This window comes from Dipodomys spectabilis, unplaced genomic scaffold (genome assembly GCF_019054845.1).
Source record: "Dipodomys spectabilis isolate Male_0828 unplaced genomic scaffold, ASM1905484v1 ptg000365l, whole genome shotgun sequence".
Taxonomy (NCBI): domain Eukaryota; kingdom Metazoa; phylum Chordata; class Mammalia; order Rodentia; family Heteromyidae; genus Dipodomys; species Dipodomys spectabilis.
In genome coordinates, this window is record NW_024871042.1 from 3,866,513 (window position 1) to 3,889,767 (window position 23,255).

General features: G+C 41.4%; 1 protein-coding gene and 1 non-coding gene across 3 annotated transcripts; both read right to left on the reverse strand.

Moving 5' to 3' along the window:
* Nucleotides 1-726: 726 nt before the first annotated feature.
* On the reverse strand, nt 727-23,194 carry Snx5 (sorting nexin 5). Of its 2 annotated transcripts, XM_042666391.1 has the most exons (14): nt 23,107-23,194; nt 22,755-22,838; nt 13,154-13,258; nt 12,491-12,601; nt 10,551-10,672; nt 9,580-9,703; nt 8,103-8,198; nt 6,307-6,412; nt 6,143-6,218; nt 5,391-5,430; nt 5,225-5,311; nt 3,822-3,981; nt 2,255-2,340; nt 727-920 (listed from the first exon to the last, which is right to left on the reverse strand). In XM_042666391.1, the coding sequence occupies exons 2-14, from the start codon at nt 22,803-22,805 to the stop codon at nt 870-872; spliced, it is 1,215 nt and encodes a 404-aa protein (XP_042522325.1). In that variant the 5' UTR covers nt 22,806-22,838; nt 23,107-23,194; the 3' UTR covers nt 727-869. The 2 variants fall into 2 exon arrangements, with proteins under 2 accessions (XP_042522325.1, XP_042522324.1); XM_042666390.1 differs by lacking the exon at nt 23,107-23,194 and having other exon boundaries at nt 22,755-22,934.
* Nucleotides 17,965-18,202, reverse strand: LOC122096168. Its single transcript, XR_006145261.1, has one exon. It is a non-coding gene; the product is annotated as a small nucleolar RNA SNORD17 (small nucleolar RNA).
* Nucleotides 23,195-23,255: the final 61 nt, after the last annotated feature.

Sequence of the window (23,255 nt, forward strand, 5' to 3'; positions counted from 1 at the left end):
ACACACTCCTGTAGGGCAGAACAAATCAAGATTGTTGGCTGTCACCACCACAGATTAAGTCTGTGCACCATAGCTTTTCTTTAGCTCTCTCACCAAGGCCAATGATCTCGGCTCAGTTGCAATTCTTGGGACACACATTCTGGCCTTGTTTTCTACCAAAAACAAAAATACCCAAAAACTCCATACAGTATCAGGATTTATTATTTTATTATATGCTTTGTAAAAAAAAAAAAAAAAACCAAAACAACAAACGAAACAAAAAAGGAAAAGCCCAAACATGCATGCTACCCACCAGAGGTAGCTCATCTTTCTTGTGCAGGCCATATTATATTAATGTGCAAAGCCCTATATACTCCCCACCATTAAATGTTTATGACCCAACTACAAAAATGGAGCTTTGAAGGGTGCATGAAGACAAACAGGAACTTGCCCTTGTTTGAGTAACATCTAAGTAAAGAACCATGATGTAACAGGGAGCAAATGCCAAATGAAGAATTGGAATGTCTGTAAGGGCAAGACTGGTGAGACAGACATGGGCCACATGATTGCTTCTACTTGTTTTCAGAAGGCACATGTCTCCTACACCTGACAATCAACAACTGAGGATGACAGCAGGAGAATCCAGTATTCAGATTCTGCCTACTTTGAGGTATCAAATGCAAGAGGAAAGATTAGTTATATTCAATCCAAGTAGCATGCAATGAAAATTTGTTTAAACCAACATGGTTAAGTGTTAAGATTTTTAGAAATCAATATTATTTATTCACAATTTTAAACTAAAGTCAAGGCTATTTATCTTCTGTGGTAATGATTTAAGTGCAAGTGATGCTGGCTTTCACATTTGTTTCCTTCCTTAAGAGCAAGGCAGATCAGTTGTTCTTGAATAAGTCAATGCAGCTCTGCAGGAGGGAGACATTGTTCTGGGGGGAAAGAAAATCAACAAATAAACCAAATATCAAAGTCAAGGTAAAGTAACCTGCTCTAGAATCTAAATATACTCAAGAATGAAACACACACTCTGACACAGCTTTTCTCATGAAACATGAAACCAAAAGTAGGGTGGGGGACATCCCCTCACTAAATCCCTAAAATTTTAACTACCTATCCTTTCCCAGTTCAGCCAGAGAGTTCCTCTCTGAGGGGAGGGCCTGCTAATGCTGCCTGCGAGTGGGCACTGCTCCAGCACCTCTAGTCCAGTGCAATCATACCACTCACTTCTGCAAGGTCTTGCTCAGCCTATAAAAGATCTGCTGGTGGTCAAGTTATGGGCAAGATTTCAAATTAAATCAAGACTTTTTAAATGCTCATCACAAAATAAAGACATACAGTAAACTTAAAATGCTAAGTACTTCATGGCTATGAATTATATTTTAAAAAACGATATTTTCAAGTGGTTACAAATTGACAAGAAGTTGGACTAATTAAGAATGGAGAAAACGGATCAAATATTTTTTTTGTGGTGACGCTCAATCCCAAGTCCTTATTATTGCTGAACTAAAACCTCGACCCACCAACAAGCATAAGCACCTAATATTCCTTTTAGAAACCCATACTTACAAATACCCATACCAAATAAGATTACTGTATTTTAAAACAAAAACTTTTGCAAGCTGCTTAATAACCAGATTTGAAGATAGAGGTTCGAAGTGAGTTCCCCCCAAAGCCAAGCAAAAACATCAAACTGAGTCTACCTCTGACACTGGTACATGCATACATATGCACCTGTCTACATACATACAACACACAGGCACACACCATGAATACCCAAGATACTAAATAACTTCTGATATTTGAGACAAGCTTTTGCTTTGATCTTAGGCATGCCTCAAATATGTGATTTTCCTCTGAAAAATTCACAAGTTACTAAAGCAGACTCTAGAAGAATGGCCTGTAAACAGGCAAGGAGAAACTAGACTCCTGCTCCTAATCCTAGGTACTAAAAGCAGGGCTGAAAGTGCGGCTTAAGTGGCAGAGTACAGCCGAGTATACAGACTTGAATGCAAACCACAGTAGAGGGTGGGGAGGGCAGGGGAACAAGAATGCTCTGTATTGCAAGGTAATATATTTTGGTTTGCAGTAGAAGAAACTCCCACTGACCACTCCCATACACTAAATACCATTACAGATCAACACCAAAAAGCTAAAAGAAAATCCCATCTACCTAACACTAGGACAACAAATTAAGACATTAAACCCCCATCCCTGCCACAAAAAAAAAGTTCACTAGAGTTGTTGGCTCAGTTTTAACACTTACTCTGGCGTGCTTTATTTCCAGTTCAGACATTTCAATTAGGTTCTTTCTAAATGCTGCTACTCTCTTCCGCTTGAAATTTATTAGTTCTATGGTGAGAAAAAAAAAATGATTTTAAAAAATAAAGTTGACCTTCAAATGCACTGCATCTTCCAAATATCCTTAGAAATTATCTCCAGAACTTTCTTGAGTCACCACTGAGACACATTAGATGTGGTATGGTTACAGCTATGTGCTTCTTAAATGGACCAAGTTTTATCCAAAGGTACTAATGTGCAGGGAAAAAGTGGAATGGGATATAAGCCATAACATTACCAATGTCCTCAGAACAGTAAACTCTATAAGACATCATATAATGCCAACAATCTCATGAAAAAGGCCCAGCAATCACTAATCTTGGTGGAAATACAAACTAAAACTTCAAGAAGCTATTCCTCATCTGTAAGAATGTTTTATCAAAACAAAAAAAAGTAGCATGACTGGTAGAGAAAATTAGGCATCTGCATTGAAGACATGAAAATCAATACAAGGAAAATGGAAATTCTTCAAAGCTAAAAAATTCGACCTCTAGGAACATATCCAACGGAATTAAAATCAGCATGGATGAAATGGATGCCTGTATCCTCACATTCAAATGGAAAGAGAACATAATGTCCAAAAGTTTACCTATCTAGGGACAAAGTTGCAGTGGAATAGTAAAGTATTTGCCCAACATGTATACACACTGGGTTTGATATCCAGTACTACATTGCACAAAAAAACAAAAACCCACCACAAATACAGAACAAGTAAGGGATAGTGGTATGTCTACAATGTCTACAAGACAGCCTAAGATACAAAGACAGACCCTATCTCATTAAAAAAAAAAAAAAAAAGGGGGGGGGGGGACTCCTTGAAGAAATGGTCAACTAGAGTAAAAACATCCATGATACTTTTTTTTTCTTTTTTTTTTTTTTTTGTCGATCATGGGGCTTGAACTCTGGGCCTGGGCGCTGTCCCTCAGCTCTTCAGCTCAAGGCGAGCGCTCTACCACTTGAGCTACAGCGCCACTTCCGGTTTTCTGGTGGTTAATTGGAGATAGGAGTCTCACGGTCTCTCCTGCCCGGGCTGGCTTTGAACCGTGAACCTCAGATCTCAGCCTCCTGAGTAGCTAGGATTACAGGCGTGAGCCACCAGCGCCCGGCTCCATGATACTTTTAACTCCAACTAAGCATCCACCAAAAAGCCAAAGTGACAATGTGGCTCAAGTAAGTGGTAGAGCACAAGTCTTGAGCACCTAAGCCCTGAGTTCAAGCCCCAGAAGCTGCACAAACATAAAATGTCATGTATATAATCTAATTTCCTCTAAGATCTCAGATATGTATTTATGAGCACACACAAGGACATATATAAGTAAGCAAATAATAAAGTAGATGGGAACAAAGTGTTGAACACTAAACACAGGATTAGATAACAGACTAAATATTCTACAACTGACATACATTCCCAGCTGTAGATATTGGTTGGTAATTCTCACTACTTGTGTTCTCTATAAATAATTTCAAAATAAAAGTGCAGAAAAATATTCTACCTTCTTTTGCAGATTCAGAAAGTTGTTCAAATTTCTGGCAGCATTCCTGCTGATGTGCCTCAGCCAACTTGACATCTTTGCTTTTTAATCGGGCCTTGTCCAAAGCTTTATTTGAGTTTTCATAGTCAATGAGGGCTTTGGTGCGCCTGTATAAGAGATCCTGAGAAGAAAATTAACAATACAACAACAACAAAAAAATTTCTGGTATACACAAAGCTGTGGATTTAGTCCTCTACACTCCCCCCCCCCCCAAAAAAAAATTAAGGTAGATTAGCACACTATTTGTACATGGATCTGGACCATCTACTGAAATTTTGCCTATGGACCAGATGTTAAAACTAAGCAAGAGTAAAAACATGGATATTTTTCTAGTTAATTCAATAACTGAAAATTACTTTAAGAATGTGAAATAGCATGATCCTGTCCAGCACAATCCATGCCTGAAAATCTTCCCTGGGATCCAATCTCATGATTGCAATCTTATGACAAGGCACAAATTACCACAAATATCTAAAAGTGGCGATTATGTGCGCTGTATAAAATACGTAATGCAATTTTTTAAAAACTGCATGAGACAAAATAATTGTCAAAACTCAGTAAAGCATAATCTACTTTTGTAATGCTTTTTGTGTGAAATATTCTGTGAATTTTTTTTTTGGTTGGTCATGGGGCCTGAACTCTGGGCCTGGGCCTGTCCCTCTATTCTTCAGCTCAAGGCCAGCACTCTACCACTTGAGCCACAGCACTACTTCCAGCGTTTACTGCTTATGTGGTTCTGAGAAATTGAACCCAGGGCATCATGCATGCCAGGAAAGCACTCTACCACTGAGCCACCGTCCCAGCCCCCTCCGTGAAAAATTTTTAATGAGCTTAAGTCAGAAAATAAAATCTAAAGAATGTTTTAAAAGTCTAAGAGGGCTGGGACGGTGTCTCAGTGGTAGAGTGTTTGCCTTGGATGCATGAGTCCCTGGGTTTGATTCCTCAGCACCACATAAACAGAAAAAGCTGGAAGTGGTACTGTGGCTCAAGTGATAGGGTGCTAGTTGAATTGCTGAGGGACAGTGCCCAGGCTGAGATCAGGTCCCACAAACGGCCAAAAAAAAAAAAAAAAGAAATGAATAAAGTAAAATAAAATGTCTAAGATTAAAATAACAGGACAAAAGCCTCCTCAGGTCAAAATGTAAATGAGGAAAGAATAAAATAATCAGAAACATTATTATATTTACCTCTTAAGCCTTAATTACAATGATACAAGGAGATCTGGTCAATGTCTACCTTTCCCCCCCCCCCCCCCCCCCCCGCTTTTTTTAATTTCAAAAAAGGAAATCTCTAGCATTAAATTCTGCTCGTGGTACCATGGTCTAGCACTGATGTGTTGGTTAAAACAATTCCCTCCCTCTTACCTTTGCGGCCTCTATGTTGAGCATGTAGTATCGGAGTAGCTCTGTCAGCTTTAAATCTTCATCTGATGAGACTCGTCCCTCTACTTTCTATTAAAAAATAAATAAGTCACAATCCATTCACTCTAGAAATCTACAATGATAACTTATGAAGAACAAAAATTCTTACCCTAAGTTTTTCAAATAGTTCAGCAACTTTCAACAGGTACCTGAAAACAATGTTGTAGGTTAAAGATCTTAAACTTGCTATCAGGGATGAACTTAAGATATGAATGGTACTTTAGGATTAATTACCAAACAAATGTTAATTACAATTCTCTTAAATAGTAGAGCACATTTACATTGCCCCACTCATTAGTATCATGCTTAAGTCCAGGATGATTCTTATTAACAAGGTTATGAGGATAACCATGGGTGTTACCTATCAATAAATATTGCCATCTTGGTTGCTATAAACCAGCCTTTCAACCTCAAGTCAGAGGAAGTATGCAGATGTGCAGAGGTAGTATTTGGAAAAATACAGGAAGTGTCCAAGATGGAGAACTCATGGTAAACACTTAGATCAGTATGTGGTGGTTTGAAGCCTGTTTGGGCAACAAGGCAAGACTCTGCCATTTAAAAACAAAGGACAGACAGATCATCACCAGAGAATATGGCAAGAGCCAATTGTCACAGACAAATTTTCCTCAAATATAACAGAAATGTATTCCTTAAAAGCTGCTATATTTCACTTCCTTACAACTGTCAGAAGTACTTTATGTACAGAGGGTAAGATTGGATACTAGGAGGTATCTGTCGAGCTTGTGCTTCAGTGTAGAACCCAAGCCATAGAGAGTACTCAAGAGCTACTTTTAACTATACTGTTCAGTCCTTATCCATTCATTATAAGGTTGGGGAAATGTTATTCTAACGAAGTCTTACTTTTTGATGACTGTGGGCTCTTCTAAGGCCAGGCTATGCAAACAGGCAGCAGTGTGGATATAGTCATCAGCAACATCTAGAGAAACAAGCACAGCCTTTTTAGCACAAGAAAGTAGATATGTTAGCAAAGGTCTTCTAAGCGGCAAGTGGGAAAAGGTATTTACTTTTATGAGATCTGGTCATTTTGTCTGCTTTAGCACAGGAATCCTTGATCCTGTTGTAATAGTTAATAAGGAAATTCTTTTCTTGCTCAAAGAAGTCATCTACCTCCTAAAAATAAGGAAAAAAGAAACAGGCAGACATTCTTAAGAATATGAGTATTTCATATTGCAAAATATTTTGGGTAGAACTAATACTTGGGAAGTTGAAGATTGTAAGTTCAAGGCTAGTCTGTGTTCAAACAGTCAAGATACTGCTTTCCCGCCCCCCTACCAAAAGACAGGCACTGGTGGTGGATACCCATAACACTAGCTACTCAAGACGCTAAGATCTGAGGATTATAGTTCAAAGTCAGCCTGTGAGACTTACTACAAATAACTAAACCCCCCTGCCAAAAACAAAGGTGGAGCTGTGGTTCAAATGAGAGAGCACCAGGGACTGGGAAGGTGGCTCAGTGGTAGAGTGCTTGCCTTGCATGCCTGAGGCCCTGGGTTCGATTCCTCAGCACCACATAAGCAAAAAGAAAAAAGCTGGAAGTGGTGCTGTGGCTCAAGTAGTAGAGTGCTAGCCTTGAGCTGAAGAGCTGAGGGACAGCGCCCAGGCCCAGAGTTCAAGCCCCACAACCGGACCCAAAAAAAAAAACAAAAACAAAAGAGAGAGCACCAGCTTTGTAACACAAGCATAGACGAGGCACAGCCCAAGCAGAAATCAAACATCAGAGTTCAAGCCTCAGGACTAACATACACAAGAACTAACCTGCACAGGTTAATGCTCAAAGGTGAAGTTCTAATTCAAGACCAAAAAAAGGTAAATTTATAAATACTTTTTCTTATTTGATACCCAAGACCGTGTGCAGTAGCACAATTATGTTGAAGAGCAACTGGCTAGCCAATAGACAACAAGCTCTGGTAATGTCTTCTAATAGTAGTGGTTCTGTACAATGGGACACTGCTTCCTTGACAACTTGATCTATATGTATATTGCTGGGTTATTAGTTTTAAAAAAATATGTTGGGTCTGGGAATGTGGCTTCATGGTAGAGTGCTTGCTTAGCATGCATGAAGCCCTGGGTTTGACTCCTTAGCACCAGAAACAGAAAAGGCCAGAAGTAGCACTGTGGCTCAAGTGGTAAAGTGCTGAACTTGAGCCCAAAAGCATAAGAGGCATTACCCAAGGTTCAGTTCAAACCCCAGAGCTAGCACAAAAATTACTTTAGAATGAGACATCTGGCAGGCAGTCATTGGTCAGGGATAAACATCACATATGCATAGATACACTTTGTGACTCTAAAGTTCCTTCATTTCACAATGATCCCCCACTACTCAGCACCTATGTTCTAGGCTTCCTATTCAAATCTTGAAATAAAACATCAATGTTAATAATGACAACTTAAAAGAAAGAGGAAAGCCCTAAAAAGAAAACAACAAGCTGTATCTATTAATGCAGTGAGACAAGTTTGGTTTCTTTATCATGGCAGGTAAGGTCTGTCATATGAACACATCATGTGCTCATCTACCTGTTAGCTATGTGGTTCAGTTACCACTTTGGAGAACATAGTTTTTCCCTCAGATAACTGAGTAACTTCTATCCCTATGGGATAGGTAAAAAGTTGAAATACTAAAGCATGGATACTCATTATTACCTCTCTAAAGAGAACTAGGTATTTTGAAGAACTAAAAGTTAAGTATATGAAAACAGCCAATTTCAAACAACCCAAGTATATGTTATCTTATAAATATCACTTTCCAAGAAATAAGACATTTATTCCTACAAAATTAGTTTTCTCAGTGTCAACTCCTTACCTTAACTCCAGAGAAAAGGACTTCATCAGCACTTTTTACAACACTTTTAAAAAAGCCACCAAACATCTCTTTGGTATTTTTCCGTCTGACGCTTAGCTAGAAAATGAGATTCCAAACCAAAAAAAGGGCTTATTGTAAGCGTTCTAGGATCTTCAGTTCTAAATAATTCCAAGTAATGCTTCTTACTAGTATAGGCACACACTACAGAATTTAAAACATCTTAACCTAAGAAATACCCTAAATAACTATGTAGACAACAAGGCTTAGAGGCTTTTCAATCTTTAAGAGGACCAGTTTTTTCAATATATTGTTGTTGTTGTTTTTTTGTCGGTCGTGGGGCTTGAACTCTGGGCCTGGGCGCTGTCCCTCAGCTCTTCAGCTCAAGGCAAGCGCTCTACCACTTGAGCTACAGCGCCACTTTCAATATATTGTTTTTTGAAAAACTTTCTGGGTTAGGATTTGTCTTACAAATATTAAGAAGTAATGTAAGGGGCTGGGAAGGTGGCTCAGTGGTAGAGTGCTTGCCTTGCATGCATGAGGCCCTGGGTTTGATTCCTCATCACCACATAAGCAAAAAAGGAAAAAAGCCGGAAGTGGCGCTGTGGCTCAAGTGGTAGAGCACTAGCCTTGAGCTGAAGAGCTGAGGGACAGTGCCCAGCCCCAGAGTTCAGGCCCAAAACCGGACCCCCCCCCCCCCCCACAAAAAAAAAAAGAAAAACAAGAAGTCTTGTTTTTAATATCAGCTCCTGGAAGGTTGAGACAGGAACATCATGAAATGTTTTAAGGCCACCCCAGGCAATACAGCAAATTGCTACATAACAGAACACATCTCAAAAAAATAAAAATGCTCGGCACCAGTGACTCACACCTGCAACCCTAGCTACACAGGAGGGCGAGACTGGAGGACCACAGTTAAAAGCCAGCCCACGAAGAAAAGATTCTGTAATACTTTTATCTCCAATTAACCACTCAAAATCCCAAAGTGGAGCTGTGGCTCAAAGAAGTAAACTGATTTGTTGAATAGAAACTCCTTTGTAGAAATACTTATAGATAATAAAAATATCTAACATGAAAAAAAAAAAGAATATTATTTCAAAAAAAAAGGTATCCAGGAAGAAATAAAGATTCTAAGGATACCAAACTTAATGGGAAAATACTTGTCTTTGGAAGAATGACATTTTTTATAATAGATATATGGACAAAGCAGCATTTAAAATTTTTTCCATTGCTTTTACATTCCTTTTATAAAGGTGATATACAGGAGTCACAGTTACAAGTCAGGTAATGAGTACTTCTCTTTTTGGACAATGTTACCCCTTCCCTCACTCTTCTATATTGTTACTAAGGATATTTTTTCTAAGGATAATTGTTTCTATATTGTTGCTAAGGATATTTTTTCCCCAAAAGGAATAAAGTATTTTTGATAGTAAGTGATGTATATCAGCTGGACCATGGGAAGGAAATAAAATTGCCTTACATCTTGATCATATTCCAGAAACACATGGAAGTTTCTATCTTTACTAAGAACAGGATGAGATGAAAGTCGCTGAAGAAAGACTTCATGGGAGGACACAGTCTTCTTAAAGACAGCTAGATACTCACTGAAAAGACAAGAATATACAAAATTCAGCTGGCATTATTCAACTATCTGACCAATACCACTAACTCCTGGTTAACTGATGTCACTAAATACTGTAATTGGGCTGAAATAATATTTAGGTTTAACTTGGAATCTCATTAAATAAGACAGCTACCATTTTGGAATCTGTGGAATGAATCAATGAAGGAATCAATCATGTATTACCATCAGCTGCCTCAAGCCAGAACTTAGACCTACATGCCAATTGTGGTAGTTATCTAGTGGCTACAGAACATTTGTTTGTTGTTGTTGGTCATGGAGCTTGAACTCTGGGCCTGAGCACTGTTTCTCAGCTCTTCAGCTCAGGGCTAGTGCTCTATCCCTTGAGATACAGTGCCACTTCCGGTTTTCTGATGGTTTATTGTCTTTGTTTTTGTTGTTGTTGTTTTTGCCAGACGTGGGGTCTGAACTCTGGGCCTGGGCACTGTCCCTCGGCTCTTCAGCTCAAGGCTAGCACTCTACCACTTGAGCCACAGTACCACTTCCAGCTTTTTTCTTTTGCTTATGTGGTGCTGAGGAATCGAACCCAGGGCCTCATGTATGCAAGGCAAGTGCTCTACCACTAAGCCACCTTCCCAGCCCCATTCTGCTGGTTTATTGGAGATAAGAATTTCACAAGAGTTTCCTGCCCAGGCTGGCTTTGAACCGCAATCCTCAGATCTCAGCCTCCTGAGAGCTAGGATTACAGGTGTGAGACACCCAGCTTGCTGTAACTTTTTTTTAGAGAAGTTGTTAGATTTTTCCCATTCATATTCACAGAACACTTTTTCTAATTTTCACACAAAAAAGGCCAAAGAAAATCTACTTACGCTTCTAGTTCTTGTTTCATCTTGGCAAATTCTTCTTTGGTCATAGACCCTTCCCCCTCTCCCAGTTTCTGCATTTTCTCTCGAGGGCCATCAAAGTCTGGTTTTGTAGGAGCTGGAGGAATCTGCAGCAGATGCAGTGCAGTAACTTGTGAAAACCTTTCCCCAGTTGTAAATGCTAACCGGTTCAACACAGTTTTTGCCATCACAGATGGCCACCACAGTCAAGTAGCTAAGTCAACTGTAATTTCACTGAAACCCTTTTCTCTCTGATCAAACAGTTATCAAAATAATTTGAGTCCCAATGGATAATCCTTTAGCTTCTCACTTTTTGATAGGGGATATATCTCAGTGGTAAAAGCACTTGCCTGGTTTTGTACACACTATGCCCTATTTTAAGCCCAGTACCCCACACACAAAAAGTACTATACTAACACAGCTAGTGTCAGTGGCTCACACCAGTAATCCTCAGGAGAATCAAGGTTTAAAGCAAGTTAGGGCAGCCTGTAAGACTTATTGCCAATTAACCACCAAAAAGCTAGAAGTGAGGGGCTGGGGAGGTAGCTCAGTGGTAGAGTGCTTGCCTCACATGCATGAGGCCCTGGGTTTGATTCCTCGGCACCACCTAAGCAGAAAAGCTGAAAGAGGCGCTATGGCTCAAGTGGTATAGTGCTAGCCTTGAGCTGAAGAGCTGAGACAGCACCCAGGCCGAGTTCAGGCCCCACAACTGGCAAAAAAAAAAAAAAAAAAGCTAGAAGTGGAGGTATGCCTCAAGAGGAAGAGCAATAGCCCTGAGCAACAAACTCGGACAGGGCTGGGAAGGTGGCTCAGTGGTAGAGTGTTTGCCTTGCATGCATGAGTCCCTGGGTTAGATTCTTCAGCACTACATAAGCAGAAAAAGCCAGAAGTGGCACTGTGGCTCAAGTGGTAGAACACTAGCCTTGAGCTGAAGAGCTGAGGGACAGCACCCAGGCCCAGAGTTCAGGCCCCATGACTGCCCCCCCCCAAAAAAAAAAAAACAAAAAAAAAACTGTGGGACAGTACCAAGGCTCCAAGTTAAATCCCCAGGACTACCACACTGCAAGTACTAATTTTGGTTGATTACTGAAGTATGTCCTAAGCTTGGTGCTGGTAGCTTACATCAATAATCCTACTTACTCAAGAAGCTGAGATCTAAGCATCAAGATTCCTCCAATTAGCTGGACGCCAGAGGATCACCATTCAAAGCCAGCATTGGCAGAAAAGTTCATGAGACTCTTATCTCCCCCCCCCCCAAAAAAAAACACTCAAAACCAGAAGTGGCACTGTGGCTCAAGCAGTAGAGCACTCGTCTTGAGCTGAAGAGTCCAGGGATAGCGCCCAAGCCCCATGATCAACCAAAAGAAAAAAAAAAAAAAAAAAGATTCCTCCAATTACAGCCATCAAGAAGCTGGAAATGAACCAAGTGCCTCAAGTGGTAGAAAGCCAGCCTTGAGCAAAAATACAAAGTGAGAGCCAGAAACACTGAGGGCTCAAACCCCATTACCAACACAAAAACAGAAAGATTCTTGGCAGGTAATACGTACTTAATTCTCACTTTAAATTAGCTAAGATAACTCATCTTCAGTGCTGATACCTGGTCTCCTTCACTACTGTTTAAGTATTGACAATGTTCCCTTATATATCAATTCTAATGATGCCTGAAGATACCATAGAAAAATAAAGCCTAAGTTGGTTAAGACTTTAATACTTAAACTGTTTACCCTTAAAGCCTATTTTATATGCTTAATCTCATAACTCCAGCATTATTCTCCAAGTATTAAGTCTAAAAGAATTAATGACTCTAAAATTACTTTGTACAACCTGTGATAAAAAAATAGGTTAAGTATCCTTAAACATATATAATAGAAATAGCAAGGTAGATGGAAATAGGTTAATTACTTATTTTTTTAAAATGCACTCACAATAAGCCCAGCATAGTCGGTTGTTTCAATAAGTGTGTCGTGTAACCACACAAAGTCTTCATGTTGCCTTGTAACAGAAAACTCTGGGCTCTGAAACACGGGCAGTGTGGTCTGTAAAGAAAGAAGTGGTAACATTACCTGATTAAGTGGCTTGGGTTTCCTGGGACTGTACCATGGGAAAATTCTGCATAATACAACGTCACACCAAATAAACAAAGCTGTAACACATGATCCTATCACCACGACAAAAACTATAACTAAGACACAACATGGTCTGTAAAGAATTTTTTTCACAATTCTCTTCCTGGCCATAAACATAAAAATCTACTAGTAAAAATATGAAGTTAACCAGTTACTCCCAATTTAAAAGTACAGTTGCTGTTTTAAAGAAGTCTGACCTACTGTTTACTCAGCTTCACTTTCATTCCAGTGAATTAATTTCATTTACTTTGAACAGGTCAACAAGCAGAAACTATGCAGCCTGTTTTCATGCTCACCCCTAAAAAACTCAAGTATTACAGATCAGGCTAAAGTAGCAAGAGAATTTACTTCAGAATTAGAATGTTATTAACAGTGCCCCCTTGATACAAATTTAAAAACAGGCTGAAAATTTGTACTATGTAGACAAGACACTTCAGGCTGTACTTTGCCTAGTAAGCTTACCTTAGTGTGCACTGTAAATTTGACCTTATCTCGCTCACTGAGTGCATCAGGTATGTCGATCTGAAGTGAGGGATCAATGTTCAGGTCTACAGACACAGATCTCAGCTGAAATACATTATTGTATTATTAGTCTCAAACTGACTTCAACCCTAAGAAGTACCTGCCCCAAAATGGGAGAAGTCTCTCTCTCTCTCTCTCTCTCTCTCTCTCTCTCTCTATATATATATATATATATATACACATACACACAAAAATGATCTTCAGATTTAGGAAACTTGCTGTTTAATCCATGTGATGAAAATATTCTTGCAACCTGAATAGACCAATTGCATGATTGTAACATGGACACACATGGAGAAACATATTTAACTATATACTCCAGTGCACACAGTGGATTACTAACTTCTTACATAAATGGCAATATTCAAAGAACATCCAAAGGGCTGGGAAGGTGGCTCAGTGGTAGAGCGCTTGCCTTGCATGCCTGAGGCCCTGGGTTCGATTCGTCAGCACCACATAAGCAAAAAGAAAAAAGCCGGAAGTGGCGCTGTGGCTCAAGTGGTCGAGCGCTAGCCTTGAGCTGAAGAGCTGAGGGACAGCGCCCAGGCCCAGAGTTCAGGCCCCATGACCGGACCCCCCCCCCCTCAAAAAAGAACATCCAAAATCCATCAATTACACCAAAAATCTGAAAGATGACTCTGGAAAAACCCATGATGGCAAAGAATCACATAATATAGGAACTGAGTATAGAAATAAGTGGACCAACTTATATCCAGAGATTTGTAGCAAACAACTAAGAAATCTGATGGGAAGGGTAAGGAAACTGGAACCTAGAAGATCAGTGAGGCCAGTCCAGACAGAAGTCTGTAAGAATCCATCTCCAAAATAACTAGTTAGAGCAAAAGGACTGGGTACTAATGATTAAAAGAGTAGGGAGAATAGTAACAATTCTTATTTCCGCATTCTTTTTGCTCTATTACCAAAATAAAAAAAAAAAAATCACCACCACTCTCAAGATTATGTAAAACAGAAGGCCAAGAGGAAGGCTAGAGCTAAGTGGATAAAAATATACAGTATCAAGAATACACTTTAGTTTCTAAGTAAGTAAAACATCTGGCCCAATCAGCTATAGACTAAATACAAAGCTGGTTGCTAGTGCCTCACATCTGTAAGTCTATCTACTTAGGAGGCTGATATCTGTGGATCTTTGAAGCCAGCCCAGGAGACTCATCTCTAATCATCAAAAACAAACATGTGACTAAGGAAAGAAAAGTCAAATTGTAGGAAAAAAATCCTACATTGCCACAGTTATGGCTTTCCTCCTAGAAGCCTCAAGTTCTGTAAGTAAGCCCTGAACCGTGGAACAAACCTGTAATTCCACCATTTGAAATGCTGACGCAGGAAGACCATCAGATTGTGGAGGTGATACTGAGCTATGCCATTCAGACTATCTCAAAGAGCTGTGGGCAGAATTTCATTTCAACAGCAACTATTAATGAAGATCACAGCATAATCTGGTCAACTTCTGGACCAAAGTACTGTTTCTTCAAAATGTACTCTTGATAATTGGCATGAAATATCACAGTCCACAAGACTACATTATAATCACTCCAGTTTTGATCAATTTCTGTCAAAAACAAAGCTTACTTCCTTCAGATAAATTACTGTTGGGTAAATACTTCCTTCAAAAATCCTAACAAGACACTAAAAAATAAATAAAAATTTAAAAAAGTCCTAACAAGGGGCTGGTAAGGTGGCTCAGTGGTAGAGCGCTTGTCTTGCACGCATGAGGCCCTGGGTTCGATTCCTCAGCACCACACAAGCAGAAAAAAAAAATCCTAACTAACAAATCTAAAATGTTTCATTGCTGACTAAGGAAAAATGCCCATGCCACCTATTCTAGGTTTTAGTGATAACTCATAACTAACTTCCCAATATAACAAGAAACCTTCCCCAGAAGTCATTTTTATGTAGACACACCATTTCATAAAGTTTTTAAACACAAAATCCCAACCACTTGAAATTTTTTTTTGGCCAGTCCTGGGGCTTGAACTCAGGGCCTGGACACAGTCTCTGAACTTCTTCTGCTCAAGGCTAGCATTCTACCAATTGAGCAACAGCGCCACTTTGGGCCTTTTCTGTTTATGTGGTACTGAGGAGTCAAATCCAGGCTTCATCATGCTAGGCAAGCACTCTACCATAAGTCACATTCCCAGCTCTGACATTGATACTCCTAAGCACTGAATAAGCAAATAACACTCAGCATTACCTATTTTGGGTCTTTAAAAAAAAACTTATGGGGCTGGGAAGGTGGCTCAGTGGTAGAGCGCTTGCCTTGCATGCATGAGGCCCTGGGTTCGATTCCTCAGCACCACAAAAGCAAAAAAAAAAAAAAAGCCAGAAGTGGCGCTGTGGCTCAAGTGGTAGAGTGCTTGCCTTGAACTGAAGAGCTGAGGGACTTCACCCCAGGCAGCAATGTTGCTCAAGTGGTAGAGGACTAACCTTGAGCACAGAGGCTCCAGGACAGCATCCAGACTCTTGAGTTCAAACCCCACAACCAACCAAAAACAAAACAAAACAAAACCCTGGAAATTCAATCACCAATTCCATTGCCACCAACCACCAAATGGGTTTTATCACTGTAGCATATAACCCTTCAGATAAAGGTAACACTAACAAGGAAGAAAAACTGCAAAATTCTAGGATCTTCTAAGTCAGCATTTGTGTCCTCATTCTGGAAACACCAAGCACAATGAAAAGCTCAGCATTCTTTTTTTTTATGCTTATTCAACAAAACAAAGGCCCTGCTGTCCCATGCCACAGTAATTGCTTAAATAACCCACCAGACCTAAGGGCAATAATGGCAATCTTCTAGCAAATACACAGCCCTGCTGGCCACTGAGCCTTGAATAAGCATTATAAAATACCCAGAATGGTTATTTATTTATTTGGCTGTCATGGGGCTTGAACTCTGGGCCTGGGCACTGTCCCTCAGCTCTTCAGCTCAAGGTGCTCTACCACTTGAGCCACAGCACCACTTCCCAGAATGGTCATTTATATATCAAGGCAGGTAAAGCAGACCTTCAGCATGTAGTTTTACCTGTTTTTCATTAGTCATTTGGGAGAATCAGATGATTTTTTTTGGCCAGGCCTGGGGCTGGAACTAAGGGCGGGCCTGGGTGCTGTCCCTCAGCTCTTTTGCTCAGGGAGAGCACTCTACACTTGAGCCACAGTGCCACTTCCTGTTTTCTGGTGGTTAATTGGACTTTCCTGCCCAGGCTTTGAACCGGGATCCTCAGATCTCAGTCTCCTGAGTAGTTAGGATTACAGGCGTGAACCACCAGTGTCCAGCCGACAATAAAAATTTAAGTATTATAGATGACTCTCAGATTTCTCTAAGAAGAGTTTTATTTTATGTCCAGTTCAGATCCTCTCAGCTGCCAATGTACTTCCCTACCATGTCCTCCTAGGAAAGATAAGGGATGAAGAAGCATTGTGGCATTTGGAAGCAATGTTTTAACTATTTTCAAGAAATCTAAGAATGGAGTGTAACAAATCTCAGCAGTGCAAGGCAGAAGGATCAAGAATTTCAGGGCAGCACAGGCTACATAGCAAGACTATCTTAAAGAAATCTGAGTATTTTTGGCAGGACCAATGCACTTTCTGGCTAAGAATACTCTATCTCCCAGCTGCATCCTAAACATTTGCAGCACAACAATCCTACAGAACTCAAGGTGTTACTCACCAGTCTTTCAGGTAATTATGAGTCATTCAGGCATTAGACTTAGTATCAGCAACATTCTCTTCAAAAAGTTTACTGATGGGTTGGAATTGTGGCTTAGTGATAGAGTGCTTGCCTAGCATGCATGAATCCCTGAGTTCGAGACTTCAGTACTACATAAACAGAAAAAGCTGGAGGTGGCACTGTGGCTCAAGTAGTAGCTCAAGAGTGCTAGCCTTGAGCAAAAGAAACACAGGGACAGGAGCCAGGCCCTGAGTCCAAGCCCCAGGACTGGTAAAAGAAACACACACACACACACACACACACACACACAAGCAGATGGCAAAGCAGACAGGCACCTGTGGTAATCCTACCAACACTAGTAGGCTTAGATCTAAGGATCGAGATTCAAAGCTAGGCTGGCAGAAATTCTCCAATTAACCACCAAAGAGCTGTGCAGCTGCAATGGTAGAATGCTAACTTTGAACAACAAAAAAAATCTTAGTGGCAAAGCCTAGGCACTGAGTTTAAGCAACAGGACCAGCACAAGGGGAAAAGGATGTACCAAAAACATTGTATTAACTTTTGCAAATAAGATCCACAGGATATGTGCTTATGAAACTTTTGTTTCAACTCAAAAAGGAAATGTTCTGTGATACTAATACCAAAGTCTTTCTCTTGGTTTAAAATGGCTAAAATATCTCAAGATACTCTGAACTGTTTTTCTCCTATCTTGACACTGGTTCATGGAAAACAATGAAATCACTTCTTAAATACTATACTAGTTGCCATTACAGAACTCACTCTCACCATTCCCTCCCACTAGTTCTCTTTAAGGCCTGAAATCACAACTTTGTCCTCACAAACACAACTAAGAACTTATGGAAGACTTCAAATTAACATAAATAACCATGAATAAGGTGGTTCATGCCTGTAATCCTAGCTACTCAGGAGTCTGGGATCTGAGGATCATAGTTCGAAGCCAGCCTGGGCAGGCAAGTCCATCTTACCTCCAAGGCCCTGAAGACCCCCACAAATAAAGAATTAAATCACTTAGGTACAATGTTAAAAATAAGATGGGCTGCAGGCAGTGATCAGATTTTCACCACTCATCTTGGTGAGATAGGACCCAATGGGACCCATCCCTGCTGACACCAACCATTCCTCCCAGTAGAATCCCAACACACAAGCAGCCCACAATAGAACACTGTAGGCTGCAAGGCATTTGGAAACTACATAGACCTAAGTTCCTAGAACAGGAACTGAAGCCTGGTAAGAAGGTCAATGCAGCACACTCAGCGAATGGATAAACTGAATCATCATGTCACAAGGCTGCAAGCCCACAAACTAGCCAACTCTCTCAATATGGCACCAAAAGCAATTATGTTCATATACAACCTTAAATAACTAATTTCAAGTTAAGAAACCAAATCGTTCACTTTTGGGGCTGGGTTGTTCCGTAGGGCTTTAACTCTGGGTCTGGGCACTGTCCCTGAGCTCTTTAGCTCAAGGCAACACTCTACCACTTGAGCCACAATATCCCTTCCTGTTTTTCTGGTGGTTAATTGCAGATAAGAGTTTCACAGACTTTCCTGCCCTAGGCTGGCTTTGAACACTGATCCTCAGATCTCAGCCTCCTGAGTAGCACCTGGCTTCATTGGCTATTTTTTAAATGAGTTCACAAATATTATGTCATAGAAATCCAACAAGGAAACCAGGGTGATTCTACTTACAGTGAAAACTCTAACCAATTTTTTATTCAAAAATAAAGCCCTTCATCTACTACCCAAACCATATATATTTAATATGGACAGGCTATCATGACACTCCTGTACTTATATACACTAATACTTCTTAAAAATTAATTTTAAAAAATAGCCTGAAAAAAGTAGAGACACTTTTAATAGTATTTACGACTGCCACATTAAAACCTAGCACTGGTGGTTCATGCCTTTAATCCTTGCTAATCAGGAGGCTGAGATCTGAGGATCATGGCTCAAAGGCAGCCCAGGTAATAAAGTCCACTTAGCTCCAATTAACCACCAGAAAACTGAAGTGGTGCTGTGCCCAAAGTGACAGAGCAAAAGCATTGAGCAAAAGAGCTCAGGAACAGCGCCCAGGCATCAAGTTCAAGCCCCACAGCCCAAGAAAAATCTGTAGTCAAATTAGGATTAATCAATGACACTTTAAGAAAAAAAAAGGCCTGTATAGCCACCTTCCTTTCTAGATCAAAAAGAAAAGGCAAGCAGAGCTTTGGTGGCTCATACTACTCAAGAGGTTGAGCTTAAGGATTAAAGTTCAAAGCCAGCCAGCGCAGGAAGGTCCATGAGACTTATAGCCGTAACAATTCGCTAATCACCTATCTGAAAAGAACCTTGCAACCAATGGGCACACTAAGACTACCCTGGTACAACTTGATTGACTCCCCCCAAATCATATCATTTTAGAAAGGGTGGATTTGATTTTGGATCCAACTCTCTTCACAATTTCGTCCTGAAACCATAAACATGTAGGTACATCATGACTTGTTCAAGTACTATGTTCATAATTGGGACACTGAAGACACAGTGTGCAAGTTACTGGTCCAGAACTAAGGCGTGGGCAACACTGATAAACAATACTTCCTGGACTGTACAAAAAAAAAACATAAAACTCCAGTTTAAAAAAAGGAGGTTAAAAAAAAGAGGTAATTGTGGCTTTGCTATGGTACTGGTCAAAGTTCAAGACTGTCCCTACACAGAGTGGTCAATGGAGTAAACTAACACTAGTAGCAGCTTCTACAAAAACGGATCCACCTAACACAAGTTATGGCTAATTTTTTTTGTCGGTAGTGGGGCTTGGTGGGCCTGGGCGCTGTCCCTGGGCTCTTCAACTTGAGGCAAGTGCTCTACCTCTTGAGCCACAGTACCACTTCCAGTATTCTAGCGGTTTATTGGAGATCAGTCTCACGGACTTTTCTGCTCAGGCTGGCTTTGAACCATGATCCTCAGATCTCAGCCTCTTGAGAAGCCAGGATTATAGGCATGAGCCACCAGCCCCCAGCTTGGTTAATTGTTTTTTGGCAAGATGTTTCTCCAGTTAAAAAGGGTACCGGTTGGTTCACACCTGTAATCCTAGCTACTCAGGTGGCTGAGATCTGAGGATCCCAGTTAATTGGAGGCTCCAATTAACTATCAGAACACCAGAAGTGCTGTGACTCAAGTGGTAGAGCTGCTTGCCTTAAGCTGAAGACCTCTGGGATAGTGTCCAGGCCCAAAGTTCAAGCCACAGGACCCACCAAAAAAAAAAAAGGCATCAGGCAAAGCAGAGTTATCTTGCACATGCAAGTACCAGAGAAAAGCACCTACTTTGTTTCAAGACAGAGTCTGTAGTCCAGGCTGGCCTTAAACCTGATATCCTCCTGAGTATGGAGATTACAAATGTGTTAACATAATAACAATAGCTTTCCATTTTTTTGTTTTCAACTTACTTCAGTCTATTCACAATCACAGAGAAATCTAAAGCTCTTCAGAACCTAGGCAAACTCCCAGAAGGCAATGAGGAGTAAAAACACTAATGCCACTGCTACTGTACTTCATTTGCCGTAAATTAAATAAGAATAATTCGTTCCAAAAGATCCTACAAGACACACTGAACCTAAAAGTAGACACCTAAATACAATGGCAAGCCCATGACTTTCAGTAAATGGAATGATGACAAATCTACAAGTTGCTAAATGACTGAAGACAGTCTGAAAAATCTCTATTTCCCCACCACACCAGCTAAAAATCTGAGACATCTGAGAACTTTCATCCAGTCCACATGAACTAAGGACAGTAGTACTCTTCGAAGCTACTATAAAGTAGGGGCCACAAGAGTTCGTTTGGTAACTGGTTCTCAGGAGCTAGACACATTTAAATCCTTTCAACATAATCAAAATGCAATTATATTAAAAGAAAATTAAAAACTGAGACCAGAGCTCAATAATAGGGCAAAGCATACGATTAGCAAGAATAAAACCATGATTGGCTTCCCACCACAGGAAAAACAATATTTAAACATTGATTAAAAATCAAGTATTTCAGTGCAAGTGCGTCCCAACACTTGGGACTACTGTTACTGTTTTATACTAGTCACAACGCAAAGGCCCTTTAGTTCACTGTAAAAGCATGATCCTCTAACAGCACAGTACTAGTATCAAAGGAGGCAGCATAAAATGAAGTCACATGTCAAGAGTAGTAATTTACTTATCTCTTCTGCAATCCCACTTTTTTGCACTATGGAAATTGACAAAGCCCCTTTACCAACTAAAGTCAGGAGGCATTTCATACTTTTCAAAACCCTCAGATTTTGCTTAAGAACCAGGGTAGTAAGTCATCTTAAAGACTCAGTTGTGACTAAAGATAAGAACTAAGGCTCAGCGGTAGAGTGCTTTTGCCTTGCATGCACAAGTCCCTGGGTGCGATTCCTCAGCACCACATAAGCAGAAAAAGCCGGAAGTGGTGTTGCTCAAGTGTGCTGGACTTGAGCCTAAGAGCTAAGGGACTCGCCCAGGCCGAGTTCACGCCTACGACCAACCAAAAAAAAAAAAGAACTAAAGTGATAAAGGTCTTTTGCATAGCTGATTCTAATCAAAAATTTTTACTCAAGGGGCTGGGAAGGTGGCTCAGTGGTAGAGCACTTGCCTTGCATGCTCAAGGTCCTGGGTTCAATTCCTCAGCACCACATAAGAAAAAAAGCCGGAAGTGGCGCTGTGGCTCAAGTGGTAGAGTGCTAGCCTTGAGTTGAAGAGCTGAGGGACAGCGTCCAGGCCCACAGTTCAGGCCCCACGACCGGACCCAAAAAAAAAAATTTTTTTTACTCAAAGGTGCCAGACACACAAATAATCAACATTCTTACCCAGTTTGTCTACATTTGGCAGGGAGAAGAAAACTTTATATAGAATGCTCCATTAAGAGCTTCCAAAGAAATACAACACCCCAATCAAGAACCTCCCTGGTACAAGGCTCTATTTCAATAAGTAGTAACAATGATACCCTTGTTGGAAGAATCCAGTTGCTTAGTACGCAAGAATTTAACTGGAAGAAAAAGCATTTCTCCATTCAAAGACAGTTCTAAAGGGTCCAAGTTTCTTTTGATCGCGGGGTAATGTTTTTAGATTTAAGTTTTTGTCGTTAAAAATGGTGTTGATTCTGCCCACACGATCGTGGCTCAACCCAGTATGTTATGCAAAATAGGATTCACATTTAAAGGAGCAATAAAAGCGTGGAGACTTGTCAGTCTTTAATTGGCAGTAACGTTGTTTATTACATTAATAATCTTTTTGGACCGGACCTCAAGAAACGCGCGACCTTTGAAACACAAGTTCAGTAAGTATTTAAGCACCAACTCAAAATCACGCTGGGAAGCACGTAGCTTCTTCTATGAAGTTGCAAGTGACACGCTACAGATTCGGGATGGAATTTCCCCAGTAGTTCCAGCAAAAGGAGGTGACACGCCGGTTTTGGAGGAAACGAGCCGGTGCCGCTTGCACGTTAAGGGACTTTGTAACGTTCACTTTCCACTCAACCACGGAGCCACCGTGTTAAGTCTTGAAATACACACTATGGGGGTCTCCAAGGATCAGTCCACCACGCCTGGCCGAGGGTCTTGCTCGACCACTGCGGACGCGCGTGTCTGGCCCTGTTCTCGGAGGGAATCGGGGAATCCACTGAGAACACCCGGAGAAGCTTCTCTGAGGCGTGGGAGAGCCAAGGGGGTCGTCTAAGGCCTTTCAGGAGCTTCCTGCTCTGCGGAGGGCCGCAAGCAGCGAAGAGCCCCCCCCGGGAAAGGGAGCGGGGAGCAGAACACCCCGGACTACGGAATCGGACTACGGAATCGGAGTGGAGGGGAGGACCTCACCTTGCTGCGGTCCTCCTCCTGCTGCTGCAGCACCTCGGGAACCGCGGCCATGGCGACGCGGACCTCGAGCTGGGGCGGCCTGGGCTGTGCGAGGAAAGAAGAGGCTGGGCCGCCGCCGCCGCCGCCACCTCCGCCGCCGGGGTGCCTCTCAGGGGCGGCCGCGGCCCCGGCCCCGGCCCCGCCTCCGCCGGCCTCCCTGCCCGACGGCAGCCTGGAGACCTGGGGACTCCGCCACCATCCCAGCAGCCCCGGGAGCAGGCGAGCCGCAAGCCACGTGCTTCCCCAGAGCGGCCTCCCCCGTCCCCGCCGCCGTCCATCTTGGAGCCGGGCAAAGAAGCAAGGCGGAGCCTACCCTCGCTCCGCACCACACGAAGACCGCACAGACCGCACACCCGAGACGGAGACACCGAGACGAGGAGCCTCGGAGCCTCTCTCACGGAGGAACGTCCCGGAAAAAAAGAGCGCGCTCGCCCGCGCGGTGGAAATTTATTTGCTCAGCCC